At 54.9% G+C, this 22436-nt stretch overlaps 1 protein-coding gene across 1 annotated transcript; it reads right to left on the bottom strand.

Moving 5' to 3' along the window:
* Positions 1-381: 381 nt before the first annotated feature.
* Positions 382-22433, bottom strand: Arhgef16 (Rho guanine nucleotide exchange factor 16). The gene is made up of 16 exons (NM_001127591.1): positions 22410-22433; positions 15544-15653; positions 13651-14262; positions 10979-11018; positions 9962-10131; positions 8126-8182; positions 7491-7651; positions 5123-5275; positions 4892-5021; positions 4363-4437; positions 4094-4186; positions 3496-3647; positions 3018-3206; positions 2475-2548; positions 1538-1639; positions 382-970 (listed from the first exon to the last, which is right to left on the bottom strand). The coding sequence occupies exons 3-16, from the start codon at positions 14242-14244 to the stop codon at positions 831-833; spliced, it is 2130 nt and encodes a 709-aa protein (NP_001121063.1). The 5' UTR covers positions 14245-14262; positions 15544-15653; positions 22410-22433; the 3' UTR covers positions 382-830.
* Positions 22434-22436: the final 3 nt, after the last annotated feature.

Raw genomic sequence — 22436 nt, forward strand, 5'->3', positions numbered from 1 at the left:
TTCCTTTCAAAGCAAAGACTTTTGTGAGTGGGTGAGGACTTGTCCTGCTGAGGACTCCTGTCAGGCTGAGCCTGGGGCTCTTCTGGCTGCCTTGGGCCATGGGGAGGGGCTGGCCCTAGATGTCGGGGTGCACAGCTCTTCCCCAGGCCTGAGGGTCATCACTGTCTGTGCCTTGCACTGAGGGGAGATTCACCTGTACCTGTCACTTCTGTAGCAAGGTCGAGCCCGGTCCAGGCTAAGCTGGCAAGGTCTGGCTGTCACCATCCCTGACCACACAAGTAGAGCCTTGCTGTGGGTGGTAGACACCAGAGCTTAGGACAGACATGAGACCAGTCTCCTTGGATTTCACTGGGACAGGTGGCTCACATGTAAAACAAAATCTTAAAAGAAATATTTTAATGTTATTGAACTCTGTAAATCACAACATCCCTGCTGGTACCTCAGGTCACCTGTCACCAGCACTGTCCTCTCAGAGCACCGGCCCCTTTTGGTCCCACCTGGGATGGAGGGGTGCAGCTGTCAGGTGGCCCTATGGTGTCTTCAATGAAGGCAACAGTCCTGTATCACTGTTAGCTGGTGTAGCTCAGGTGTCCAGTGAGAGGCCAGGCTAAGGCTCTTTCCAGAATGTGGGCCCCTGGAGCTTGCCTCAGAGGTGTTTAGGCAAGCGAATGTATACAAGTTCAGTGTTCTGCACTCAACCGTGAGCCCATGAGAAGGATCTGCGTCCCATGATGAACCCCGCCCACTCCTGGGGGCAGGCAGGACCGCTCGGCTTGCTGGTTGGAGGATTGAAGGTGTGTCTGCCACAGCTTGGCTTCCGAGCTGTCCAGCTACACATCTGTCTCCACCCGCAGCCGCTCCATCCTGCGCACATTGCCTTCCACGGCCACACGGCTGGTGATGCAGTGAGCAAAGCTCTCGGGAAACCAGCCGGTCTCTCCGTCCCGAAGCCGCTCACCATAAAGCCAGCCTGAATGCAGACAGGAAGATATGAGAGAGGGAGCCTTCTCGTCTCTGCCTCTGCTCTCGAGGGCTTTAGGGTGTGGGTGATGGTTGGAACTGACCACCTCTCCTGACTCCTGACCAAGGAGGGAGGGCCTTGCTCAAGGCCACACGGGCTCCTGAGGGGGTTGGGGACTGCACCACTCGGGGAGTAGACATCTGTTTGCTTCACTTAGGGACCAGAGTGATGAACTCATTTTGATCCCATGGTTTCAGTACCTGTCTGTAGTGGTTCCTCCCTTTGGAGAAACTGACTGTGGTGTATATGTGTGGAGGATGCGTGTGGATTCACACACATGTGCACCTGTGGTCGATTCCTCAGGTACAGTCCACTCTGTCTTTTGAGACCGTTTCTGTCACCATTGGAGCTTGCCAATGGTGCTAGGCTGGCTGATGAAGGGTCCCTTAAGACTTGCATGTCTCTGCTTCTCCGGCAATGGGATGCCACCGGCCGTGTGCCGCCACACCCCAAATCAGGTCCTTATGCCAACCTACACTCTGCAGCCGTGTCAGGTGTGGCCCCACCCACACTCACCATCCTCTTCCTGCAGGACCAGGACGACGTCTGCCTGTTGCAGTGTGATCTCATCAGCCTGCTTGGCAAAGTATGCCTTGGTGACCTCCACCTGGGGCAGTTCTGGGGGGAAATGGAGAGAGCTAGGCCAAGAGTACTCTATTGCCCTGGGAAGGCAGTGATCCTCCCACGGTACTCTTCCCGGAGCAGTGCTCCCTTGGCAGTCCTCCCTCAACCCCTCCTCCCTCAGTATTCCCTCCGCTACAGTCCTCCCATGGTACTCTTCCCATAACCCCTATGGTACTCCTCCCATGGTGGTACTCCTCTCGTGGTGGTACTCCTCCCGTGGTAGTCCTCCCATTGCAGTCCTCCCATAGCACTCCTCCTGAGGCAGTCATCCTTCAACCCCCACGGTACTCCTCCTGCTGCAGTCCTTCCATTGCAGTCCTCCCATGGTACTCCTCTGTGGCAGTCCTGCTGCAGTCCTCTTTCAACCCCCATGGCACTCCTCCCTCAGTACTCCTCCCACTGCAGTCCTCCCATGGTACTCTTCCCACAACCCCTGTGGTACTCCTCCCGTGGTAGTACTCCTCCTCCATTAGTCCTCCCATGGTACTCCTCCTGCTACAGTCCTCCCTCAACCCCTGTGGTACTCCTCCTGCTGCAGTCCTCCCGCAGCACTCCTCCTGAGGCAGTCATCCCTCAACCCCCGCAGTACTCCTCCCGCTGCAGCCCTCCCGCTGCAGTCCTCCTGTAGACGCAGGGCACCAGCTGTCCCAGCACAAGATGGACAGCTTCCCTAGGACGATAACTGGCCTTCCAAGGCTAGGCACCTGGTACCCACAGATAGACTTCTCCCCCTTAAGAGTACACCCAGGAGCAGAGGTGACATTGTGATGGCCCAGTCTTGTTCTAGATGGTTCCTTGGACCTCAGGCTGTGGTGTAACCCACACTCACCTCCTTTGTTGCTGATGCCCTGCCACTGTCTCTCCTTGTAGCTGAGTGCTGTGATCCACCGGGCCCGGTCACTCCTGGAGGGCACAGAGAGTGTAGTTGATGCCCTCCTTCCTTCTCGGGGTCCATGAGCCCCTGCTCTATGATCACTGCCTGTTCTGACCTCGCCTACTGTCCTGAGGTTTGCTGTGCTTCAGCCCCTGGCATCAATGTTGGTGCCTGATAGCAGGATGCTCCTGCCTGGGGGCCTTTGCCTGGTGTGCTCTGGCTGAACACTGTTCCTCTGTGTTTGCTGCCCCATTGCCTCCCTCCCTTGGGGTCTAGACCAAAGCGCTACCTCCACAATGCGCCCATCAGTAACGTGCACGGCCGTCCCTTTTTCTGCTTGAAGCTTCCTCTCTGATTACTGGACAGTACAGCCATTCATTTCTTTGCTGCGTTTTGCTTACCGGCCCTGCCTGGCCGACTAGTAAAGCCCTCAGAAAACAGCTCGGCATGTCCCACCCCTGCGCATGCGCTCCTCTCCAGGTAGGCCCCGTATCTTACGCGGAGTCAGAAGACAGCAGTATCTGCTCCTGGCGGCCCTCGCTGTTGTGTAGCAGGTTCACTTGGAAAGGGTAGGGCACGGAAGAGCTGCGGCTGCTGCCTCCTGGCAGTGGGAGCTCCGAGGGTTCCACCTTCCTGACCTGCACGTGGTCTAGCTGCGCGTAGTCTTGGACCAAGTAACTTTCCTCACTGTGGGGGCACAGGAGACTCATCAGGGCCTTTTCTGCCAGGGTCGGTTGACCACAAAAGTGCTCCTAATGCTTGTCTCCTGGGCCTGGAGACGGAACTGTCGGGAGCTTCCGAGGCCAAGGAGGGAAACCCCAGCCTGCAGAAGGCGGAGACCTGATAGAGTCCCTAGCCACCTCAGATCAACTGAGGTATGGCACTGAATGCCAAGGTCGGAGGGGTTCAGAGCCGCTCTCCATTCGTCCTAAATCCCAGCCGTTCTCTAGCCTGACACCCGCAGAACAGTGCCTACCTTTTCTTCTTGGTGACAACCAGGACGTCATTGAATAGGAACAGGTAGCACGTGGGTCGGCTAGCAATTTTCCTAAAGATACTGGATTCTTCCAAGAGGAGGAGCTCTCCACGTTTCAGTAACCAGCGAGAGGCAGAGATGAGTGGGAGGGACTGGGGATAGAGCGGACAGACAGACAGATGAAGGAAATGGGCACAGTGAGGTGGGGGTAGTGTGGCAGAGATAGTCCCTGCCTCCCTGAATTGAGATTGTTGTCCCTGTTAGGACGGAACCTTAATGGATGGCCACTGAGTTGTCCCAAAGGTACTGTGTTCTACCTATAACAGGACAGCCGGGGCCAGCCCTGATTTTCTGGGCATTTGTGGAATGTTCTGCCTAAGCTGGGGGCCGGGACAGTCCTGGAGAGGCTCTTAGTCAGGGATGCTTAGGCCTCATTTCCTACATGGAGTCCAAGGCCCAAGAAGATCAACAGCCCTAGCTGCCCTCCCTCCCCCTGCAGACCCCACCCTCCCCAACTCCCCGCAAGGCCTCTTGCACTAGCCTGTGACTCCTAAGAAGTAGACTGCAGAGTGAGGTGTGGGGTTGGCGGGGCACCTACCTTGACCTTACCGAAGTCCAGCTGCATGTGCAGTGTGTACATCTGCTCTGTGCGCTCCATTTTGTGGGCCCCCTCGTTACATTGTTTCACCAGCTGTATGCGGGAGCGGGGTTTAGTTTACACGGATTGGTCCACAGGGTGCCAGGGTTGAGTTTACAGGGATTAGTCCTCAGGGTGCCTCCCCTCCTTCCCTGGATCTAGTCCCTTTTCCTCTCAGCACCACAGACCTGCCCCACCCAGGGTCTCTCATGTCAGAGAAGCTGCCTTACCTTGCTGATGGCCTTCAGGGCGCGGCTGGCGGCTTTATACCGTTCGGGATGGCCTTGTGTCTTCAGGCAGAGTGTCTGGAGGAGAGAGTAGTTGGGAAGCACCCGAGCCCCTCCCAGGAAGGCCCTATGTGGGGCAGAATCTGGAAGTGTGAGAGAGGGTCCTGTTGGGGCCCACCAGTATGTCCTCAGCCCACAGGTGGCCTCTGAACCTCTGGGGCCAAGCCAGGCAAGGAGAGCTGGTACCACACATATTGCCCCTGCCATTCTGGGGAATCACAGTGTGGGACCCAGAAGCACTCTTTCTGTAGGGTGCGGGGTGTACGTGTACATGCCTAAGTGTGTGTCTGCAGGCTACAGTATCATGTGAGCGACCGCCATGTGAGCAAGATTAATCACACCGCCTGAGTTGTAATTACCCAGTGACAGATCTGGGAGTGTGAGGAAAGAGGTCAGAGAGGCAACACTGAAGGCGGAGCCTCCAGGTGGGTTCCCACGGCAACAGCAACACCCAAGCCTCCCCGGTACTCACATCCGTCAACAGAGGCAGCCGGGTCACCCTCTGCATGGGGAGAATCAGGAAGGAGATCATGGGCAGGCCCCCACACGCAGGCAGTTTCTCTATCTCCCTCAGAACTTCCCGGAAGGCTGTGTTGCTGTTCCTGCAACACGGGGCACTGAGTCACTCCGACTTTTGGGCGGAGGTCGGGTGGGTGGGACGGACCTGTGTGGGGTGGGCTGGGAGCACAGAGGGCCCACTCACGACAGCTTCTGCAGGGTGCGCTGCTGATAGACCTCGTTGGAGCAGTAGGCGATGTAAGGGTGGAAGTGGTTCTCGGCATGGTCCTCCAAGATGTCGCTGATGTCCTCCACACACACCTGAGCTTTGTGCCGCTGCTCCAGGGATTCAAAGAACCTGCAGCAGCGTCGAAGTGAGGCGAGGTTGGGGAAGCCAAGCCTCAGTTTTTTTTTGTTTTGTTTTTTTTTTTTTTGGTTCTTTTTTCGGAGCTGGGGACCGAACCCAGGGCCTTGCACTTCCTAGGTAAGCGCTCTAACACTGAGCTAAATCCCCAGCCCCAAGCCTCAGTTTTGGTGGGCGTGTGCACACACCTACACAGACTCACATATATAGACAAAAATGGCCGCACAGGCCACTCTCGGAGGCAGTATGTAGCAGGTGCCTAGTGGGTCAGGCAGAACCTTGTGTAGGCTAGGTCACATTTTCCTTCAGAGGGCTGTCCCGCAACCCTGAGGGGACCCTGTGACAGATCAGCTCTTCATACTGCCTTTGTTAACACCCACCCCTATGCGTGTCCCTGGGTGTGAGCTCAAGCAATCCTATGATATGCTGGGGCCCTAAGGGACCCAGGGAGAGCCACCTCTCTCTAGGGATGGCTCTTGAAACTGAGGTGGTTCTGCCAGCCAGGTTCCCTGCAAGGTTTCACAAACTGTCCACGCGCACGGAGTCCAGCCCATACGGGAACAAGCTGAGAGGCCTGTGCTCTTGGCGGAGGTCCCAGAGAAACCTCTAGCCTGACTCCAGTGAGTCAGGCAGGATGGTAACAAGGTGAACAAGTGACTTCAGAGGTTTGCCCAGGATCTCTAGGTCTTGGCTGCCTGGTGTGTGGGGTCAGTGGCCGATCCTTAGCTATGTCCAACTCTCTAGGCCCTGGCTCAGGCAGCTGGGAGAACTCCATGTGTCTAAGAAGACCTTTCCCAGGCTTGGATATGGGCATGGGCCCTTTGGACCTGACAGATCCTCAGATCTCATTTCCTATAAGGAAGTACACTCTGAGAGCCACTGGCCCTTGGGAAACTCTAGTAGGGAGGCTCAGAAGCACATGGCCCCATAAATGAACAGAAGATAAGGCTACCTGGACACAGGCCCACCATGCACAAGTTGGCAGGCTAGTCCACTCAGCCGAAATGAATTAATTCCTAGGGTTTCCTGGAAAGGTCTACAAGGGCCAGCCTCCCACCACTGGCCCGAAATAGCGCCAATTCTCAGAGGAGACCACTGTGAACGGCTAGGGAGGAGGCTAGAGAGTTGCAGCCCAGGACAGCGATGGCCATGCTGGACAATCAAGAGGCTGCACAGCATCAAAGGACCACACTGGGGGCAGGAATCTGCATGAGGGTCACCCACTTCCCGGGACCCTTCCCCTCCAATGAGTCATGTGTGGGTAATTCCCAGAGCCAGCTGCTGAATCCCTTACAGGAAGCCTCTGTCTCCAGGGATGTGACAGTCCCGTCCCCTGTCTAAATTTCTCAGAAACTTCCTGAGGGAGAAGGCACCCACAGCAGCAGGCTGAGTGGGCCTGACCCTGACACCCAGGAGCCAGCATCCTGTTTGGAAGGCCCAGCCTGTGAACTAACACCCAGTGACCTACTCTTTTTGACCCCACCGAGGCCCAGGCACCAGCCTCATTGGACAAACAGTGAAGCCAAGGCTAAAGGAATTGGGAGGTCTGGGGTCTCCTGGGTCGAAGCAGTAGCAAGGTCGCATGCACACAAGTGTGTGCAAACACATATAAGAAGTCATTATGCCTGGTGTTGAGGCAAGAGAGCCACTGGTAGTATGCAAGCATACATACGCATGCATGCACATGTACAGAGCATGCAGACGTGCTTGCACGTACATACAAGATACACACACCCTCATCAGCCTGCAGCTGCATGCTTGGACCTCCTCTGATTATAAGCCCTCGAACCAGAGCCCAGTTTGGCCACCAAACACTGCTGGGAAGAACATGACCTGGGGTTGCAACTTGAGGCTTTCACCAGGCTGAGTGGGTGAGGATTCTGTGGGTTCTCTTGCTGCCCAGGGCTGGGGAGAGATACCCATGGGTAGTATGGGGTTATACACAAGAGAAGTGTTCCCCTTCTCCTGAGAGAGAGTCTAGGATGCCCACTATCATGGTGTCCCCACAGCCAACCCTCCAGGGCTTTTATAGGTTGTTATGCCTTCTCTCAGGCCAACGGCTGCTCCAAGCTTCCCATGACGGGTGCAACCCAGGGCACACCCAGAGCTCACTGATATCACTGCAGGGATAAAGGCATCTTTGAGGCAGGGTAAAGTAGCATCTTTGAGGACCCAGGGGACATAGGTGTGGAAGGACAGGAAAGCTCACTTCTGACTGGCAGCCAGCACATCCGAGATGTTGGAGAAGAGGTGGTGGTGTTCTGTCTGCGTCATGGTGGTCTTCAGCTCTTGGGACTGTAGGAATTCATTCACCAGGATCTTCAGGCTGTGCAGATAGGAGAACTCAGACGTGAGGATCTCGAAGATGGCCTGCGGGGGAAGACAGAAGACGGTGCTCAGAATGATGGATATGCTTGCTCTAGGAGGGAGGGGAGACTGAGGTGTGGGGCTCCTTCAGAGGGCTACCATGATGGCTGCCCACATAGGCTACAAGTCCACATCTCTGTGTTTGCTGCCTCACCAACTCAAGCTGCACAGAAGTGGCCAGGACTTTGCTTTGGGGGGAAGTGGGGAGGAGTGAACACAGGGGTGAACATTCTACCATGGAACCATTTTCCTCATCCCTGGCCAGGACTCTAGTCCTTCCCTGATGCTGCTTGAGGACTTAGAAGGCAGTGAAGGGGTTCGGCCCTCAGCCATCGTTGTACCTGGCCAACGTAGTGTGGTGATGGTGGGTTTACCACTCTTGTTTCTAATTTCCAGGGCACTGTGTGGCCCGCTCCCTGTCTAGGGACAAGGGCTCGGGCTGTAGCCTGTTCAGCACACCGCACCTGGTGGCCTTACCTCCTGTCTCTTCCGCTCTTCCACTGACAGTGTGTCCAGGATACCTGACTCCAGCACCTGAGGAGAGCATGGGCCAATGAGCTGTGTGTCACAGGTCCTACAGATGAAGTGGTCCCCACCTCCACCCATCCCCCAGGAGGACAGAGCAGACTGGAGGGACGGAGAGAGGAGCCCCAGGCAGAGCAGCCGCCATCAGAAACTTTCAACTATGTTGCCTCAGCTTATCTTCCTGGGATAATGCTACTCCATCTATAGAGCCCTAGGCCAGGTCAGGAAGGTGGACAGGGAGTCCAGAGGAACAGTGAGTCAGACTCCACCTGGGCAGCTGAGTCAGAGTCTTGTCAGGGGAAGGTACAGACTGTTATCACTTGCACTCTGCACACCCGTGGGGCCAGTGGTCCCAGACTGCCTTAGAGTGGCTCCTTCATACCTATCGCAGTACAGCAAGCCAGGGCAGGCTGGATTGACACAATGTGTCTGCGGAACAGAGAACTGGATCCATTTGTACTCTCCTACCCACAGGCTGGAGAGAGGTGCTGTCAACGATGTGTGGGCCCTCTGAAGCTTTCGAGCTTGGGTAAGTCAGGCTTGAAATACTGGGCCATGTTATGGGGTACAGTGTGCTGGGCCCCATCCCAGATGTGGGGGGAAATCACCTCCTCCCTGCTCCCGGTTCCTAGCACCTAGCAGGATAATACGTTGCACTAAAATTTATTGAGGAACGTTTTCTGCTCACCCCAGCTGCTACTCTGCTACACAGTCCGCAAGCTACACGCACACACACATACACACACACACCTCGTTCTGCGGGCCCTGCCAGTTCTCACTCCAAGCAGGAAACAGAACCAGATCTGCACGCCCCAACTGCCTCTCAATCATTTCTTTCACACACTGTCTGTCCTCTTTAGCCCGGTAGAATCAAAGTTCCAGAAACTTGTAATTTAGCAAGCAGGTTTACATGTTAATTTTTCAATCCGCAATTCATCTACCCAATAAATTCACTGCCAACTTGATAAAGATACAAACTGCTGACCTAGACAAAATAAAGATCAATCTAGTTTACCTAAATCAGAACCATCCTCCCTCCGTAGACTCCATCTTGATCTCTCTCCTTCCTTACAAAAATTTTGTCCCCGACCCACTCTTTACTGTCCAATCATGTATCGCCTTGGCACCAACCTACAATAATAAATGTATACTTGTGCACGTTTATTTAAACTCGTGAGGCACACAGTCTGCCCTGCTGTAGCCCTCCCCAGCTGGGGTCCCGCACCTTCATGAGCCACAGGCAGGCAAAGACACTCTGTTGTATTGAAATGAAGGGAAAGCTAGGTCTACCATCCCTTTGCCTGCCACACCCACAGGCTGCAGGGGACAGGCCTCTCATGCCTCATGTGGTAGGCAGCTACCACATCCCTCGTGCAGTAGCCCCTGTGTGCTGGGGACTACCACCCTGATCCTGCTTTTGACTGAGCCCTCAAAGCTTGGACAGGACTCCATTTTCAGATGCGGGGAAACGTGGGGAGAGTGGAGAGGCTACCCTCCTTAAGTCTCTGTTTCTCTGTGACCCTTTCCTGCCCAAGAGAGATGACGGTCCTAGGAAAGGGGCTCCTTTTGGGTCAGACTGAGCAGGGCCTCCTGCCACACAGACAGAGGACACTCACTTTACAGCTCTACTTCTAGTGGAGGGTAAGCTGTGTATCCCTGGGGCTCTAGAATCTGTTTGAACTCCCTCTAAGGACCTGGGCCACCATGAGGTGGGAGAAGGAAAGCCAGGGGGCCCCCTGCTGTACCTGGGTCCTCTTGGGTGTTCAGGATGGGTGTGGGACTCCTTACCTCTGGGAGCTGGCTCCAGGTGAGCTGAGCAGGGCGATAGGTCTTAACCACAATGGTGGTGTCCCCTCTCTGAGTGCCCCCAGAGCTGGAGGGCTCGTCCAGTATGTCATCATCAGACTCGTGACTAGTATTCAAACCCCGCTCTCGGATCTCCTGGTAAAGTTGGGGGTCTGGGGAGAGAAGAGCCACCTGTCTGCAGGAGGGTCTGGGGGTGGCATGACCCTCCCAAAGGCCCCACAAAGTTCTCAAAAACATGCAGGCTCCGCCGTGACCCACTGGGTCCTACAGTGGTGCGAGACCAGCCTGGAAGAGTGTAGCAGCCCGGTGTAGAATGTAGCACTGCAGGTCAGGGCCAAGCGGACCAACCAGAGCCCTGTGCGGCCAGCTATGCCTGGTCTGACAGAGGAAGGAAGGCTGGGGTACTCAGGTGGGGCCTGAGTATGCTGGTTGCCGCCCAAAGCCAACAATACCACCAGCCTAGTCTGGCATGGGCCAACCTGGTTGAGGGCACCTCTGAGCCCGTGCAGTTGCAATGGTTCTGAGACCCGAACAGTACTGCAGCTCCACACAGGGAGTTTCCCAGAGATGACCAGGAGGGAGGGACATTCTTACTGGAGTCACTGTGTCTTGGAACCTCTCAGGCTCTAAGCCTCACAGCCTTGGTGGGACCAGGTAGACACAACAAACCAGGCTATTACTTCCCCATAAGCTGCAGCACCCAGGATGCGTTCCTCAGACTGGGAATATTCCATGCCAAGAACAGAGATGAGCGTCTGCCTCTCTGGAGGCCTGATGCCTATAATCGAACCCAGGTCTCATCAGATACTCGAGATAGTGGGGAGCTGGTCTGTCCTTGGGTCACATAGGGACCCAAGGGAATTCTACTAGTCACATCAACAACTGGGGTCTGTGTTCAATGTCCTGCCCAGTCTGACTTCACCTTCTCAGACCCATGCGGTCCCCAGGTTGGCCCTTCCTGGCCACACTCAGCCCTCGGCTTCCTCAGGAACCACTTACCATCTTTGAACGAGCCCTTGTTTGCGCGTTTCCAAGTTTTCTGCAGACAAGAAATAGAAACCCCAGCAGTCAGTAGAGAAGGAGGTGTGGGTCAGCTTCCTTTCTGTTGCTATGGTAGCCCAGATGGTAAGAGAGTGCCCAATGGGAGTGGGCTTTGCTGACGAGAGTGCTCATTAAACGTTAGCTTCACAAAGTAGAGACCATGATGGGTAAAAGTTGGAGCTCAGGAGTTGCCTGACAATGGGGCATGATGGGAATAGAGCAGGGGACTGGAGAAAACCAAAGTATGCAGACTGCTGCTGATTAGTCTGGCTCTGGTATAGGTTGAGGCCTCAGAAACTGAGGGAGGGAATTGGAAGGACTGAGCTCTAGGGAATCCCCACTCTTGGCTGGGACACTAGGTTTTCAGAGGCACACTGGTTCCAGGAAAGAAAGTTGCTTCTGGTTCCTTAGAACCAGTTGGGGCCTAAAACACTCCGCTTACACATGTATTCATGTATGCGTGTGTTTCTGTGTGTGTTGTGTCTATGTGTCTGTGTGTCTCTATCTGTGTGTACATGTTTGTGTGTGTCTATGTCTCTGTGTGCCTATGTGTCTTTGTGTGTCTTTGTGTGAGCCTCTGACTCTATGTCTCTGTGTGTCTCTGTGTGTGTGTATGTGTTATGTCTATGTGTCTGTGTGTCTCTTGGTATGAGTGTCTGTGTGAGTGTGTGTCTCTATGTGTTATGTATGTGTCTCTGTGTTGTGTCTCTCTGTGTGTGTGTGTGTTATGTCTATGTGTCTGAGTGTCTCCATATGAGTGTCTCTGTGTATGTTGTGTCTCCATGTGTGTGTCTCTATGTGTTGTGTACGTGTCTCTATGTGTGCGACACTCCCAGCTGAGCCTAGCTTAGCTCCTTTTCACCCATCGCCAAACCCCTTCTCTCTTCCCTTCTGAATCCTTCCCAGTCCCTACCTAAGCCCTCCTGGTTCTGAGACCATGGGGAGCCCTCTCATCCTTGTGCCTCCTGCTCAGTCACCTGCCAGCCCTCAACACCCTTGCACAGCCCTCTTGGCGTGGGGCAGTCCCAGGTTGGCACCCCAGTCTGAGGCAGGCAGCAGACGCTCAGGGTTGGGTGCTGAAGATGGACTCATTACTGAGTTGAGCCATGGATGAGTGAGACCTTGGCAGGCCTGGTGGTGCCACTGATCCCACTCCTGCGGATCCAGGCATCGTGGATAGATGTGGCACGGGATGTGTGAGAAAGAATGGTGGCCAGCACCACAGACAGAGGCCTTGCCTTGGCCATTATTGGCTTTCATAGAAGCTGTGTGCTGGCGGCTATCGTTCTGATGCCCAAGTAAGCATGCTCTTCCCATGATGCCGAGTGCAGCTCTAAGCATGCTCTCCCATGATTCTGCATATAGCTCTAAGCATGCTGTTCCCATGGTCTTCCCATGATGCTGTGTGCAGCTGTAAGCATGCTCTTCCCATGATGCTGTATGCGGTTGTAAGTGTGCTCTTCCCATGATGCCACATACAGCTCTAAGTGTACACTTCCCATGATGCCAAGTGCAGCTCTAAACATAGTTTTCCCATGTTGCTGCAAACAGCTCTAAGCATGTTCTTCCCATGATGCTGTGTGTAGCTCTAGGCAACAGAGGGCACATACTCGTCTTTGGAGCACGCTACAGCTAGATGGCGGCCATCTTCACTTAGGTATGGGGAAACTGAGACTCAGAAGTGTTAGGAATCTGTGAGGGGTCCAAAAGCCACAAAGGGGGCTGGAGAGATGGCTCAGTGGTTAAGAGCACTGCCTGCTCTTCCAGAGATCCTGAGTTCAATTCCCAGCAACATGGTGGCTCACAACCATCTGTAATGAGATCTGATGCCTTCTTCTGGTGTGTCTGAAGACAGCGACAGTGTACTCATAGACATATAATTTAAAAAAGAAAAAAAAAAGCCAAAAAGGCCCATCTTAGGCCCTTCATGGAAGTTGGCTGAGCCCTGTGCCTGGGATGTCCCTGAGCAAATCCGAGGGAAACACCTGGCAGAGAGGCCCAGAAGCCTCTTAGTTCTATATCCTGGGAAGCCTTGAATGACTGTTAAACAGAGATTCTCCCATCTGACCCCAATGAGCAGGATGAGGGGGCAGGAGGTTGGAGGGGGGCACTATCTGACCATGGCCTTCCTGCCCAGTGGCTGTCTGTCTGACAGATACCTGGAGACCCAAAGAGTCAGGACCCCATTATTTCTGAACAGCCTGGTCTACCCGATAGTTAGGGGACGAGCTGTGCCCACCAGGGGCAGGCAGGGAAGCAGCAGGCCACCCACTGACCCTCCTTATCCCACTGGCAGCCTGAGCCTGGCCTCGCTGAAAATGTCATTAGACAGACTGGCTCCCTGCTTGGGTTCAAGAATGGCTGGTTCCCTCTGTTGTCCACTCTGGATGGAAACAGGGATGGTAGAGTCCCAAGAACCTGACTCAACCTCCTCCAGCCGCAGCAATGAGATTCGCGTGGATTCCGTTAAACTAAGATGCCCAGGAGCCTGTACCCAGCAAGGCTCAGTAACAGTGGCCATTCATGATGCCAAGTGTGAGGGACGCAGGACCAGGCTGGCTCCCTGCCTGTGAACCCCAGAGCCCCTAGACACACTGCCCATCCTGCTGTCAGGCCAGACCCCTACGTACCTTATTTTTGGCTGGGTGCCGGGCAGGAGGCTGAGCAGCCTCCTCAGCGAGGGCCTGGAGCTTGGGGCCGAGGCGGACTGAGTCTTCCTTGCTACTGGGTGGCCCCAGGCCCTTCATGGCTGCCCTGTAGGATTGGTTCCTCAGGTTGCGTTTCAGGTTCCCACCTGTGACGGCGTCCATGTCCATATCATCCAGAGAGAAACTGGGGGCTGGGAGGAGCTGAGGAGTCCGCCTCGCGGCCTCCTTACTGAGCACAGCTGCCCCAAAGCTCTGGTGGCGGGCGGGCGACTTGGTCTTGGCCTTGCTGGCCACCGCCAAGCTCTTGGGGATGAGCTGCTGCGTGCCCATCTTGAGGGCCGCAGGGCTTTGTGTGCTGAGGATGATGGGCCGAGGCTCCTCATCTCCAGGCGGTGGCGGCTGTAAGGATTCTGGGGCATCGGGCTCAAAGGCAGCGTTGGCTCTGGCTTTTAAGGAACCCCGGACCATGGGGAGTCCAGGCACGGGGTTCCCGTTGGCGTCGAGTCGCAGCTCCGCGTGGAAGCGGTACTCCAGTAGTTTCTCATCCAGGGAGCTGTCAGAATGCCTCTGGGACATGCTGGTGACAGAGGAGGCCTAGAGAGAGGCAAGCAAGAGGTGAAAGGCTCAGAGGGGCCTTCTGCATGCAGCCTATCTGTGTCCAATCCTGATTCTGTTTAACATCCTCACCTAACAGCTCCCAGGCAAGGACAGGGAGAACAGGGCTCGCTGTGGCTGGTTACCGGGACCCTTCTCCTGGGAGATGGCATAGCTGGGCTTTACCTGAGGATGGAGGTTATATGCCTCAGGCAGACAGGTATTCTGTGAGATGAAGGGCCTGCTGCTGTGTGGCTGGAATGCGCCTCAGGGACCACCCTGATATCCCTGATACAACTACTAGGTCCTGGGCAGGGGTACGAATCAGGGCAGATCTGTGGCTGGGCCCAGAAGCTACATAGACCAGGACCAGAATTCCGGCTGGGCCCCTTACTTGTACATAGGCACTTTGTGTATGTGTAACGGGGTCCTGGCTCAACTATGGTCTCCTGAGACTGTGGCAGATGCCGTGGATGTGACCGTGGCCCTGCCTGGCTCTGCACTCTTGCCAAGGGAACGCCAACCCTGAGAACATGAGAAAGAGCAAGCAGGATGGACGGTAGAAAGAGAGGACTCTCCACCCAACCGTGGCCTTCCGCTCAGTGGCTTTTCACAACAGAAGCAGCAGAGCTAGGATCCAAGCAAAGCCTGGCTACTTCCCCTTCTCCTGGCCAAGCAGTTTCCACAGTGCCAAGGCTGGCTCCGAAGCCTACCCTCACTGTGCTCTCCAATACACATTTGTACTTTCTGGAGTTGGGGTCCACAATCCTGGTCTTGGGAGACCCAAGGTGAACCCTGGGTCAGAGAACAGGTGAGACAGTAGGAGCCTGAGTGTCATGGCTGTGGGGGCTCACTGCCTGGAGACAGCCACCGCTGACATGTGTTTCCTCAGCCACTCCACCGGTCCATCCCAGCAGCCCATGTACAGAGGCCTGTCTCTGACTCCAGCATTGACTTGCCCCAAGCCTGCCACCCTAACCTACCAATTGCAGGCTTTCCTGAGCAGTGGCTTCCAGAATGTTCTATTTCCTTCAGCACTAACGTTTTCTGTTCCTTTGGTACAACACAGTCTACGGCTGCCTTTGGCTAACAGGAGAGAGGTGACTGGGAGGAAGAAGTGCCCCTCCTGGGCAGGGAATCCCAGAGACTGAGGTGAACAGAGCTATGGTCTGGATACAGCAGGAACCAGCATAAAGGCTGTTCTGGAAGCATTGTGTGGAGACCAGTCATTGACACTGACCAATCTGCTGAGGGTCAACTGTCCACAGCGCTACCACTTACCTCCGTGACTGGGGGTCCTCCACACTTGTCAGGAGCTGCCCTGTTGGGGGGCTGGAAACCTGGTGTCCTCAATGATTAAAGACGCCACCTCTCGGTTTCAATCTTCAAATCTGTAAAATGGGTTCAGTAAGAACAATGTCCTCACCTGAGGATATCCTAACGGGTTCCTAAATGCAGACATCCATTAAAACATCTCCAAGTGGCTGCAAGGAGCCATAAGACAGCAGCTAAAGCTTTTCTGAACCAAACAGCATCCCTGGTGTCTGACACTGCCCTGATAAGACAGGCCAGCACTCAAGAGACTCTGTGGGAGTTTCCATGGGAAAACTTCCTTTTGAAAAGAGAATCCCTCTACCCCCTTTTCCCTAAAAACAAAGGAGCCATCACAGGAAGCCTTTTATGCGCTCAGAACTCTGTATAGGTTGAAATGACTTGAGCCTAGAGGTACCCCACAAAATCTCAGCACCAAAGAGGCTGGGGCAGGAGGCTCTTGAGTTAGAGGCCAGCCTGGGTCACATACACAGTGAGACCATCTCATCAAAACCCGCGACCCCAAGGCCCAATTGATAAAGAGTCTTGGTTAAAGGAACCCACGTCACTTGCCTACATCACAAGTGAGGATCTAGGCTCACGTTGGCCACGATGACCCCTTGTCATTTGCCCTGGGCACTGTCCCAGGATCAGCTTGCGGGGTGTGCCTACCTGCCCTGCCTGACAGACAGACTGAACTAGATGGGAAGGGACAGTAACCCCTTACCCGACCTGAGTCAGGTGGGGACCAGGGCTGTTTGGATGGGTTCAGGGACTCTCAGGCCTTCAGGAAGCTCATACCCACCCTGGAGCTCCAGGTAGGTCACCCAGCTCCATCCTACCCCACATTCCAGACCCCAGAACGGTGCCAAGACTGCCCCATAGTCCCTCCTTGAAGGGGACAGGGCAGGACTGGCCACGCTGCTCATACTGAGCCACACAGCTAGAGCAAGCCGCAAGCACCCAGGAGGCTGGTCATGTCGCAGCTCACCCCCGGAAGCCCCCGGTTCTTCTAGCATTTAGCTCTCGGCTAAAATTATCCCAAGAAGTTGTGTGCAGCTGAGCCTAGCTGGCCCCAGGGAGGGGCAGGCTGGGGCCTAGTACCCCAAGGGAGGTTGCATTCCTAAGGACATTCCAAGTCGAAGTCCCAGTCACACCAGGCCTCCCCCGGGAGCTGGCATCTGTCACACACGTGTGGGTCCCACGCCCTTATTAAATTTGTCTGGTTTACCGAAGCCTGGAGAGGTTAGCTTAGCTGTCTTCGGATGGCCTAGAACGGGACTCCTCGCCGCCGATCCGCTTACACAGGGATCATTTTCAATAAGAAAGAACAGACCACACAGAAGGGTTTGCCTCCTCTCCTACCAGCAAACACCCATCCTTCCTGAGCTCATGCTTGCAGGACAGTGTGGCCCCTGGCAGGCGGTGGCCTCACCCAGCGGAGGGCAAAGTCCATTCCTGGGCCAGAAGGTGCCCAAAGGGAACCAGTTGGGTGAGCCATTCCTGGGAGTGGCTTTTGTTCCCAGGCTGGCACCACACCCACACCCATAGGCCTGGTAAACAGTCTGTCTGGGACCCCAGAGAGTAGGACTGGTGACTTCCGGTACCTGTCTTGTCAAACAGCAGTGAAATACCTGCTGGACACATCCTAAAGCTGCCCAGTCCCCAGGCAGCTCTTCTGATCACTACTGTCTGGAGGGGGCTGGGCTGCATAGCTGTACGCTCTACGCTCAGGGGACCTGAGGCTGACCTGGTTGTTAACCATTCCTACTCCTTCTCCAGCCAGCTCCCTTGTTAATTTCTGCCTCCCCCCACACCCCCGCCGTCCGGTTTTTCAGCTCCATGCTCCTTGAGAGTCTGGCCCCTTTGTGTGGATGACACTTCAGGGCCTTCCCAGGCGCTCTCGTAGCTCAGGGTGGGGGTTGGGTGGGTGGGTAGTGTTCCTTAGGCTTGGCTCTGGCTATCTGGCCACCAGGAGCTACCCTCTAAAGCAAACCCAGGCGTTGTCTCAGGAAGGAGTTGGGGGCGGATTTTTGATGACTTTAAATACTTTTGGAAAATATTTACTTATTTTAGGTGAGTGTGCACACATGTACGCATGCTATGTATACACGTCTGGGCACCACATGCAAGCTCAGTGCCTGCAGAGACCAGAAATGGGGGAGGAGGGGTGGTTAAGAGCCGCTGAAACTGGAGGTAAAGATAGTTGTGAACCACCACGTCTGTGCCAGGAACCAAACCCAGGTCCTTTGCAAGAAGGGGTGACCTTAACTACTGAATCATCTCTCCAGCCCCAGATTTTTTTTTTTTGAATTTTTGAGATAAGGTTTCACTGTGTATCCATCCCTGATTATCCGCCTTCCCCTCCCTCCTGAGTGCTGGGAGTAAAGGTGTGTGCCACCAAGCCTGGCCGGGCGGGGGGGGGGGGTAGATTTTTGACTGTCAGAAGGGGGCTTTCTCTCCTCCTCTCTGGACTGGCGGCTGGGAAGGTTTAGCCTTAAACTTCCCTCTAGAATCTGGAAGCATCCTCTACTCTTCTTGCTGTTGTTAAGGCCTCTTGGTACCCTCCGGACTTCTCTTCCTTGGACGGTGACCTGTCCTCTGTACCCTACCCAGCCTTGTAAATGGGTCCTCCATCTACTGACTGACTGAGGTGCCAGGTAGACTTCTTAGCCAGCATGTCCCTATTTTTTCTGCCCGTGTCTGCATACAGTTTAATTCCCTTCCCTCACCGCACCTCCAAAGGGAGACGACCCTGGGACGGCACCCATGCCAGAAACCTGCCAGACCACTGATCTATTTAAATCCCCAGGCCCTCCTCACCTTATGACGATTTAATTTTGGTTTGGTTGAGACGAGGTCTTGCTAGGTTGCCCAGCTTGGTCTTAAACCCACTCTGTAGCCCAAGCAGCTTTTGAATCTCTGCTCCTCCTGCTTGAACCTCTCAAGTGCTGGGATTCCGGCCCTGCCCACCAGGCCACCGGGCCTGGCTATTTTTCTTTTTTAAAGGCAACCCCTTGCACTGTCCTTCCTTTCTGTAGCACGAATTGATCGACGGCCCCAGTTTCTTACTTACTTTCCCTGTCCACCTTTCTCGCACCCTCGCACCCCTCACTGCACTTCAGTCCAAACATCCTGTTCTTGTTTCACAGGTGCAACACCTCCCGTTAACCGCTCTCTTTTGCACAGTGTTGGCGTCAGCTGGCTACTCCCTGTCTTGCTTTGTCTTGTCTCCCCTTGGCCTTGCTCTCTCAGACATGAAACTTTCAAAAAGCTGCTTTGGCTTCTCCTGCTGCCGATGGGAGGCCCATGGGACCCAAGAGCATAGGCTCTGTCCTTGGGGGTGGGGTGGGGTTGTGTGTGTCATAGACTCCTTGCTCCAGCCCATGCCTCTGAGGGGTAGCCTTTCCTCCAGACTGGCTGGCTTCTTATTCTCGGTTCACCAAGACCCTCGCACACAGGGGCCTCAGATTCTTCTAGTGGGCTCCAGGAAAATACCATCCATGGCTGCCCACCAGTAGCCAGACGTAAGGTCTTGCAGGCTCCTTATGGGCCAGGGGCATGTCTTCTCCCTTTCCAAAGCACCCCAGGCTCAGGGGATAGGGAGCATGGTAGCACCCCCAAAGACACCTTCTACAGAAGCTCTAACTGGGTACCTGGCCACTCCCTCCCTAAGCCTGAGCTTTTGGGAGGCAGGGACAATTTCTTCCATGTACCCCCACAAACACCGGAGTTCAATTCCCGAACAGATGTTGGCACTTTCTGTCCTGGGCCCACCTTGTGTCTCACTGAAGAGGCTCTGGTGCACTGTGAGAACCAACTTGCCCAGAGGTTCTGATCAAAATGAGCAGAAACTGGGTCAGAGCCACTCAGCAGACCCACGTGCCTTAGGAAGGTGACTCCGAGCTGTTTCTCCTCAGAGTGGGCAGGAAATGGACCCATGACTGAGGCCTCAGAACCTATAGCCCAGTGAGATCTTGACAGACAGCTCAGGGGACCGCTGTGGGCGTGGTCCTGGATGGCTCTGTCTCTCTGCACCTGGTCCACTGCCCCCTTCCCCTTTCAGGCAGATCAGCTTCCTATAAATGTTGTGGGTACCTATGCTGCCTTCTAATCCCCTAAGCCTGATTTCTTCCTAGCCTGAGCCTGTTGCAGCTGGTTACAGCTGGTCATAGGAACCCAAACCACCTTGGATCTGAGACTTTAAGCCCTGCTGGAGGCCCCTCCATCACCAGCTCCGAGGCTGGGCAATCTACCTGGCAAGATCAGCCTCAGCCAACCCACAATGATGGCCTTGTGTATGGGTGATCCTTCGTGGCTGAGCAGGAGACTTGGAGTCGCAATTTGTTTGTAACCCACACCAGCTAGCTCCATTTGTCAGGTGTATACTGGGGGCGGGGCGGGGCGGGACGGGGCGGGGGCGGGCGGTAGCGGGGCGGGGCGGGGGCTGAGCTCAGAGGCTCATCTGAGCAGTTTGCCCACCTGGAGTCAACTTGTAACATCTCTGTTGATTACACCCACTGGCAGTCTGAGGCCAGAGGCCAGGATACTGCAGAGCACAAAGCAGCCGGTAACAGTCAAGTGGAACAAATGCTCCCGGAGCTGAAGTGGGGAAAACCCGATCATAGCTAGCCACTCTTCGCCTAGCTGGCGCATCCAGTCTTAGCCCAAGATACCCACCTATCATCCCCTGCATGTTCCATAAAGCCCAAGTAGCCTAAGCTCAGGGCAGGCTTCCTGACTCTGGGGCAGCAGAGTCTTGACCTGATAGGAGCCTACGGCCAGGGCCTCCGCTGCCCAGCTCACCAGCTTGAAAAAAAAGCGGGCCCACAAAAGGTGCCCTCTAGCCAGCTGTGTCTTCAGCCCCTCCCCAAACTTCTCCCACAGGCAGTTAGAAGCCCGAGGAGGGTATTAGAGGAGGGAATGTAACCTGCCTGGGTCAAGCCCCAGCCGGTGAGAGCACAAGGGGAGGAGCCAAGCTCTGAGGCCCTATCTTGACCTAGATGGTTGTCCTCAAACCAGGAACTGGATGTGGATGACAGGATTCTGGACTCAGGATGCTGGGAGTGGGGGAGGGGGTGTGTGGGGGCAGTCACCTGAGCAAGATGCCACAGAGATCGAAAGAACTCAGGCAATGGCAGATGGATCTGGAAACCAAAACTAAAACCAAACCAAAACCTCCAGACCAGGTGGTCAAACAGAAACGCAGCTACCACCTTCCATGTAGCATACCTAGGTGGCTACAGTCTGTCTGCAACTGTCTCACCTCTGGACTCAGTTTCTTTACATGGGGGGTGAAGAGTAACTGCCCTGTGGGAAGTATAACACTGAATACTCATCCTGGAATAACCCTAACAAGTTTCTTGCTACTGGGCTGGAGAGATGGCTCAACAGAGAAGAGCACCAGCTGCTCGTGCAGAGGACCTGGGTTCAAGTCCCAGCACCCGCATGCTTAGCTTATAACTCATCCTAACCCCAGGGGGATCCAATGACCTCTTAAGACTTCCATGGGCACACCCATGGTGCACATACATATGTGCACAACACTTAAACACATAAAATGAATACATCTTTAAAAAAAAAAAAAAACCAGGGCTGAAGAGATGGCTCAGCAGTTAAGAGCACTGGCTGCTCTTCCAGAGGTTCTGAGTTCAATTCCCAGCAACCACATGGTGGCTCACAACCATCTGTAATGGGATCTGATGCCCTCTTCTGGTGTGTCTGAAGACAGCGACATACAATGTACTCAGATACATAAATCTTTAAAAAACAAAACAAAACAACAACAAAAAACCCAACCAACCAACCAGGGTTTTCTGGCTTTAGGTGCTTGGAGAAGGGCATGTCAGGGAGCATCTACCTAGCTCTCTCCATTTTTTGTTCTCTGGCTGGCTGAGTTCTTACTTTTTCAAAGAAGCCCTAAGACCCTTCCCTCTACCAGGCGTTCTGTGAGCCTATGGGAACAAAACAGCGGCACGTTCAACTAACGAATTCGATGGATAAACCGAGGCCCCGAGGCCCACCCAAGGCCCACCACCGGAGGCTGAAGCTGCTTGTCTGAATTCACAAATAGCAACTTTCAAGCCGGGTGCCCACACACCTGAATAGGAAGTCAATGCTATCAGGGCAAACCAGCATATAGTCACGAATGGCCCCACACGGTAGCTGGGACCCTGCGGCTGGTCACTCAAGTGACAAACGGAAGCATCCACTTAGGGGCCACCAGCTCCTGTCTGGGCTCCAGGCGTGATGTGAAGGGCGCTAAGATCTCATCTCGGCGGCTACCAACTCAGATCCCGGCTCATGCCAGGGTTCATCTTTCTTGCTCAACCTCAAAATAGATCTCTGCTCCTGATTTACAGATATGGGGACCAAGGTAGGGGGTTGGGGACAGGTGCCCACCACGGACCAGTCTGTAAGTGACACCCGCTGCTTTCCGGGGAAGCCCTCTCCCACTGGAAGGCACTGTGGAATCTGGCTAGAGGACTAGCCACCAAGGTGGGGAAAGGGCAAGAGGGGGTCAGACCCCTCCTGTTTGGAGCCCATCTAAACAGATCGTCTTTCTAGCTCCCGGAAGAGTCACTTCCACGCCCCCCAGGACTTCCCAGGATTCTCTGCGTTCTAGCGTCTAACCAGGTCCGCTGCGAAGTGTCCCTTGGACCGTGGCTCAGGCAGCTAGGCTCCAGATCCCCGGCTTGCAGCCCCAGCGAGAGGGCGGGGCGCGACGCTGTCCCCGAGGTCGGGAGGAGCTGGAACGGAGAGGGAGAGTGGAGCAGAGGTGCTCCGGGCGCCCCAGGTGGTCTTCCCCTCGACTGACTCTCGGTCCCCAGGCTCACCTGTGCGCGCCGCGGAAGGGCGGCCGG

The sequence above is a fragment of the Rattus norvegicus genome, chromosome 5, assembly GCF_036323735.1.
Source record: "Rattus norvegicus strain BN/NHsdMcwi chromosome 5, GRCr8, whole genome shotgun sequence".
NCBI classification, from domain to species: domain Eukaryota; kingdom Metazoa; phylum Chordata; class Mammalia; order Rodentia; family Muridae; genus Rattus; species Rattus norvegicus.

Excerpts from the sequence above, each read along its gene's own strand:
- Arhgef16 (NM_001127591.1), bottom strand. The coding sequence starts at position 14,244 with ATGTCCCAGAGGCATTCTGACAGCTCCCTGGATGAGAAACTACTGGAG. Across the intron at positions 8,183-9,961 it reads CCTGGAGCCAGCTCCCAGAG|GTGCTGGAGTCAGGTATCCT; the intron begins GTAAGGAGTCCC and ends TGCTCTCCTCAG. Across the intron at positions 4,187-4,362 it reads CCCTGAAGGCCATCAGCAAG|CTGGTGAAACAATGTAACGA; the intron begins GTAAGGCAGCTT and ends TCCCGCATACAG.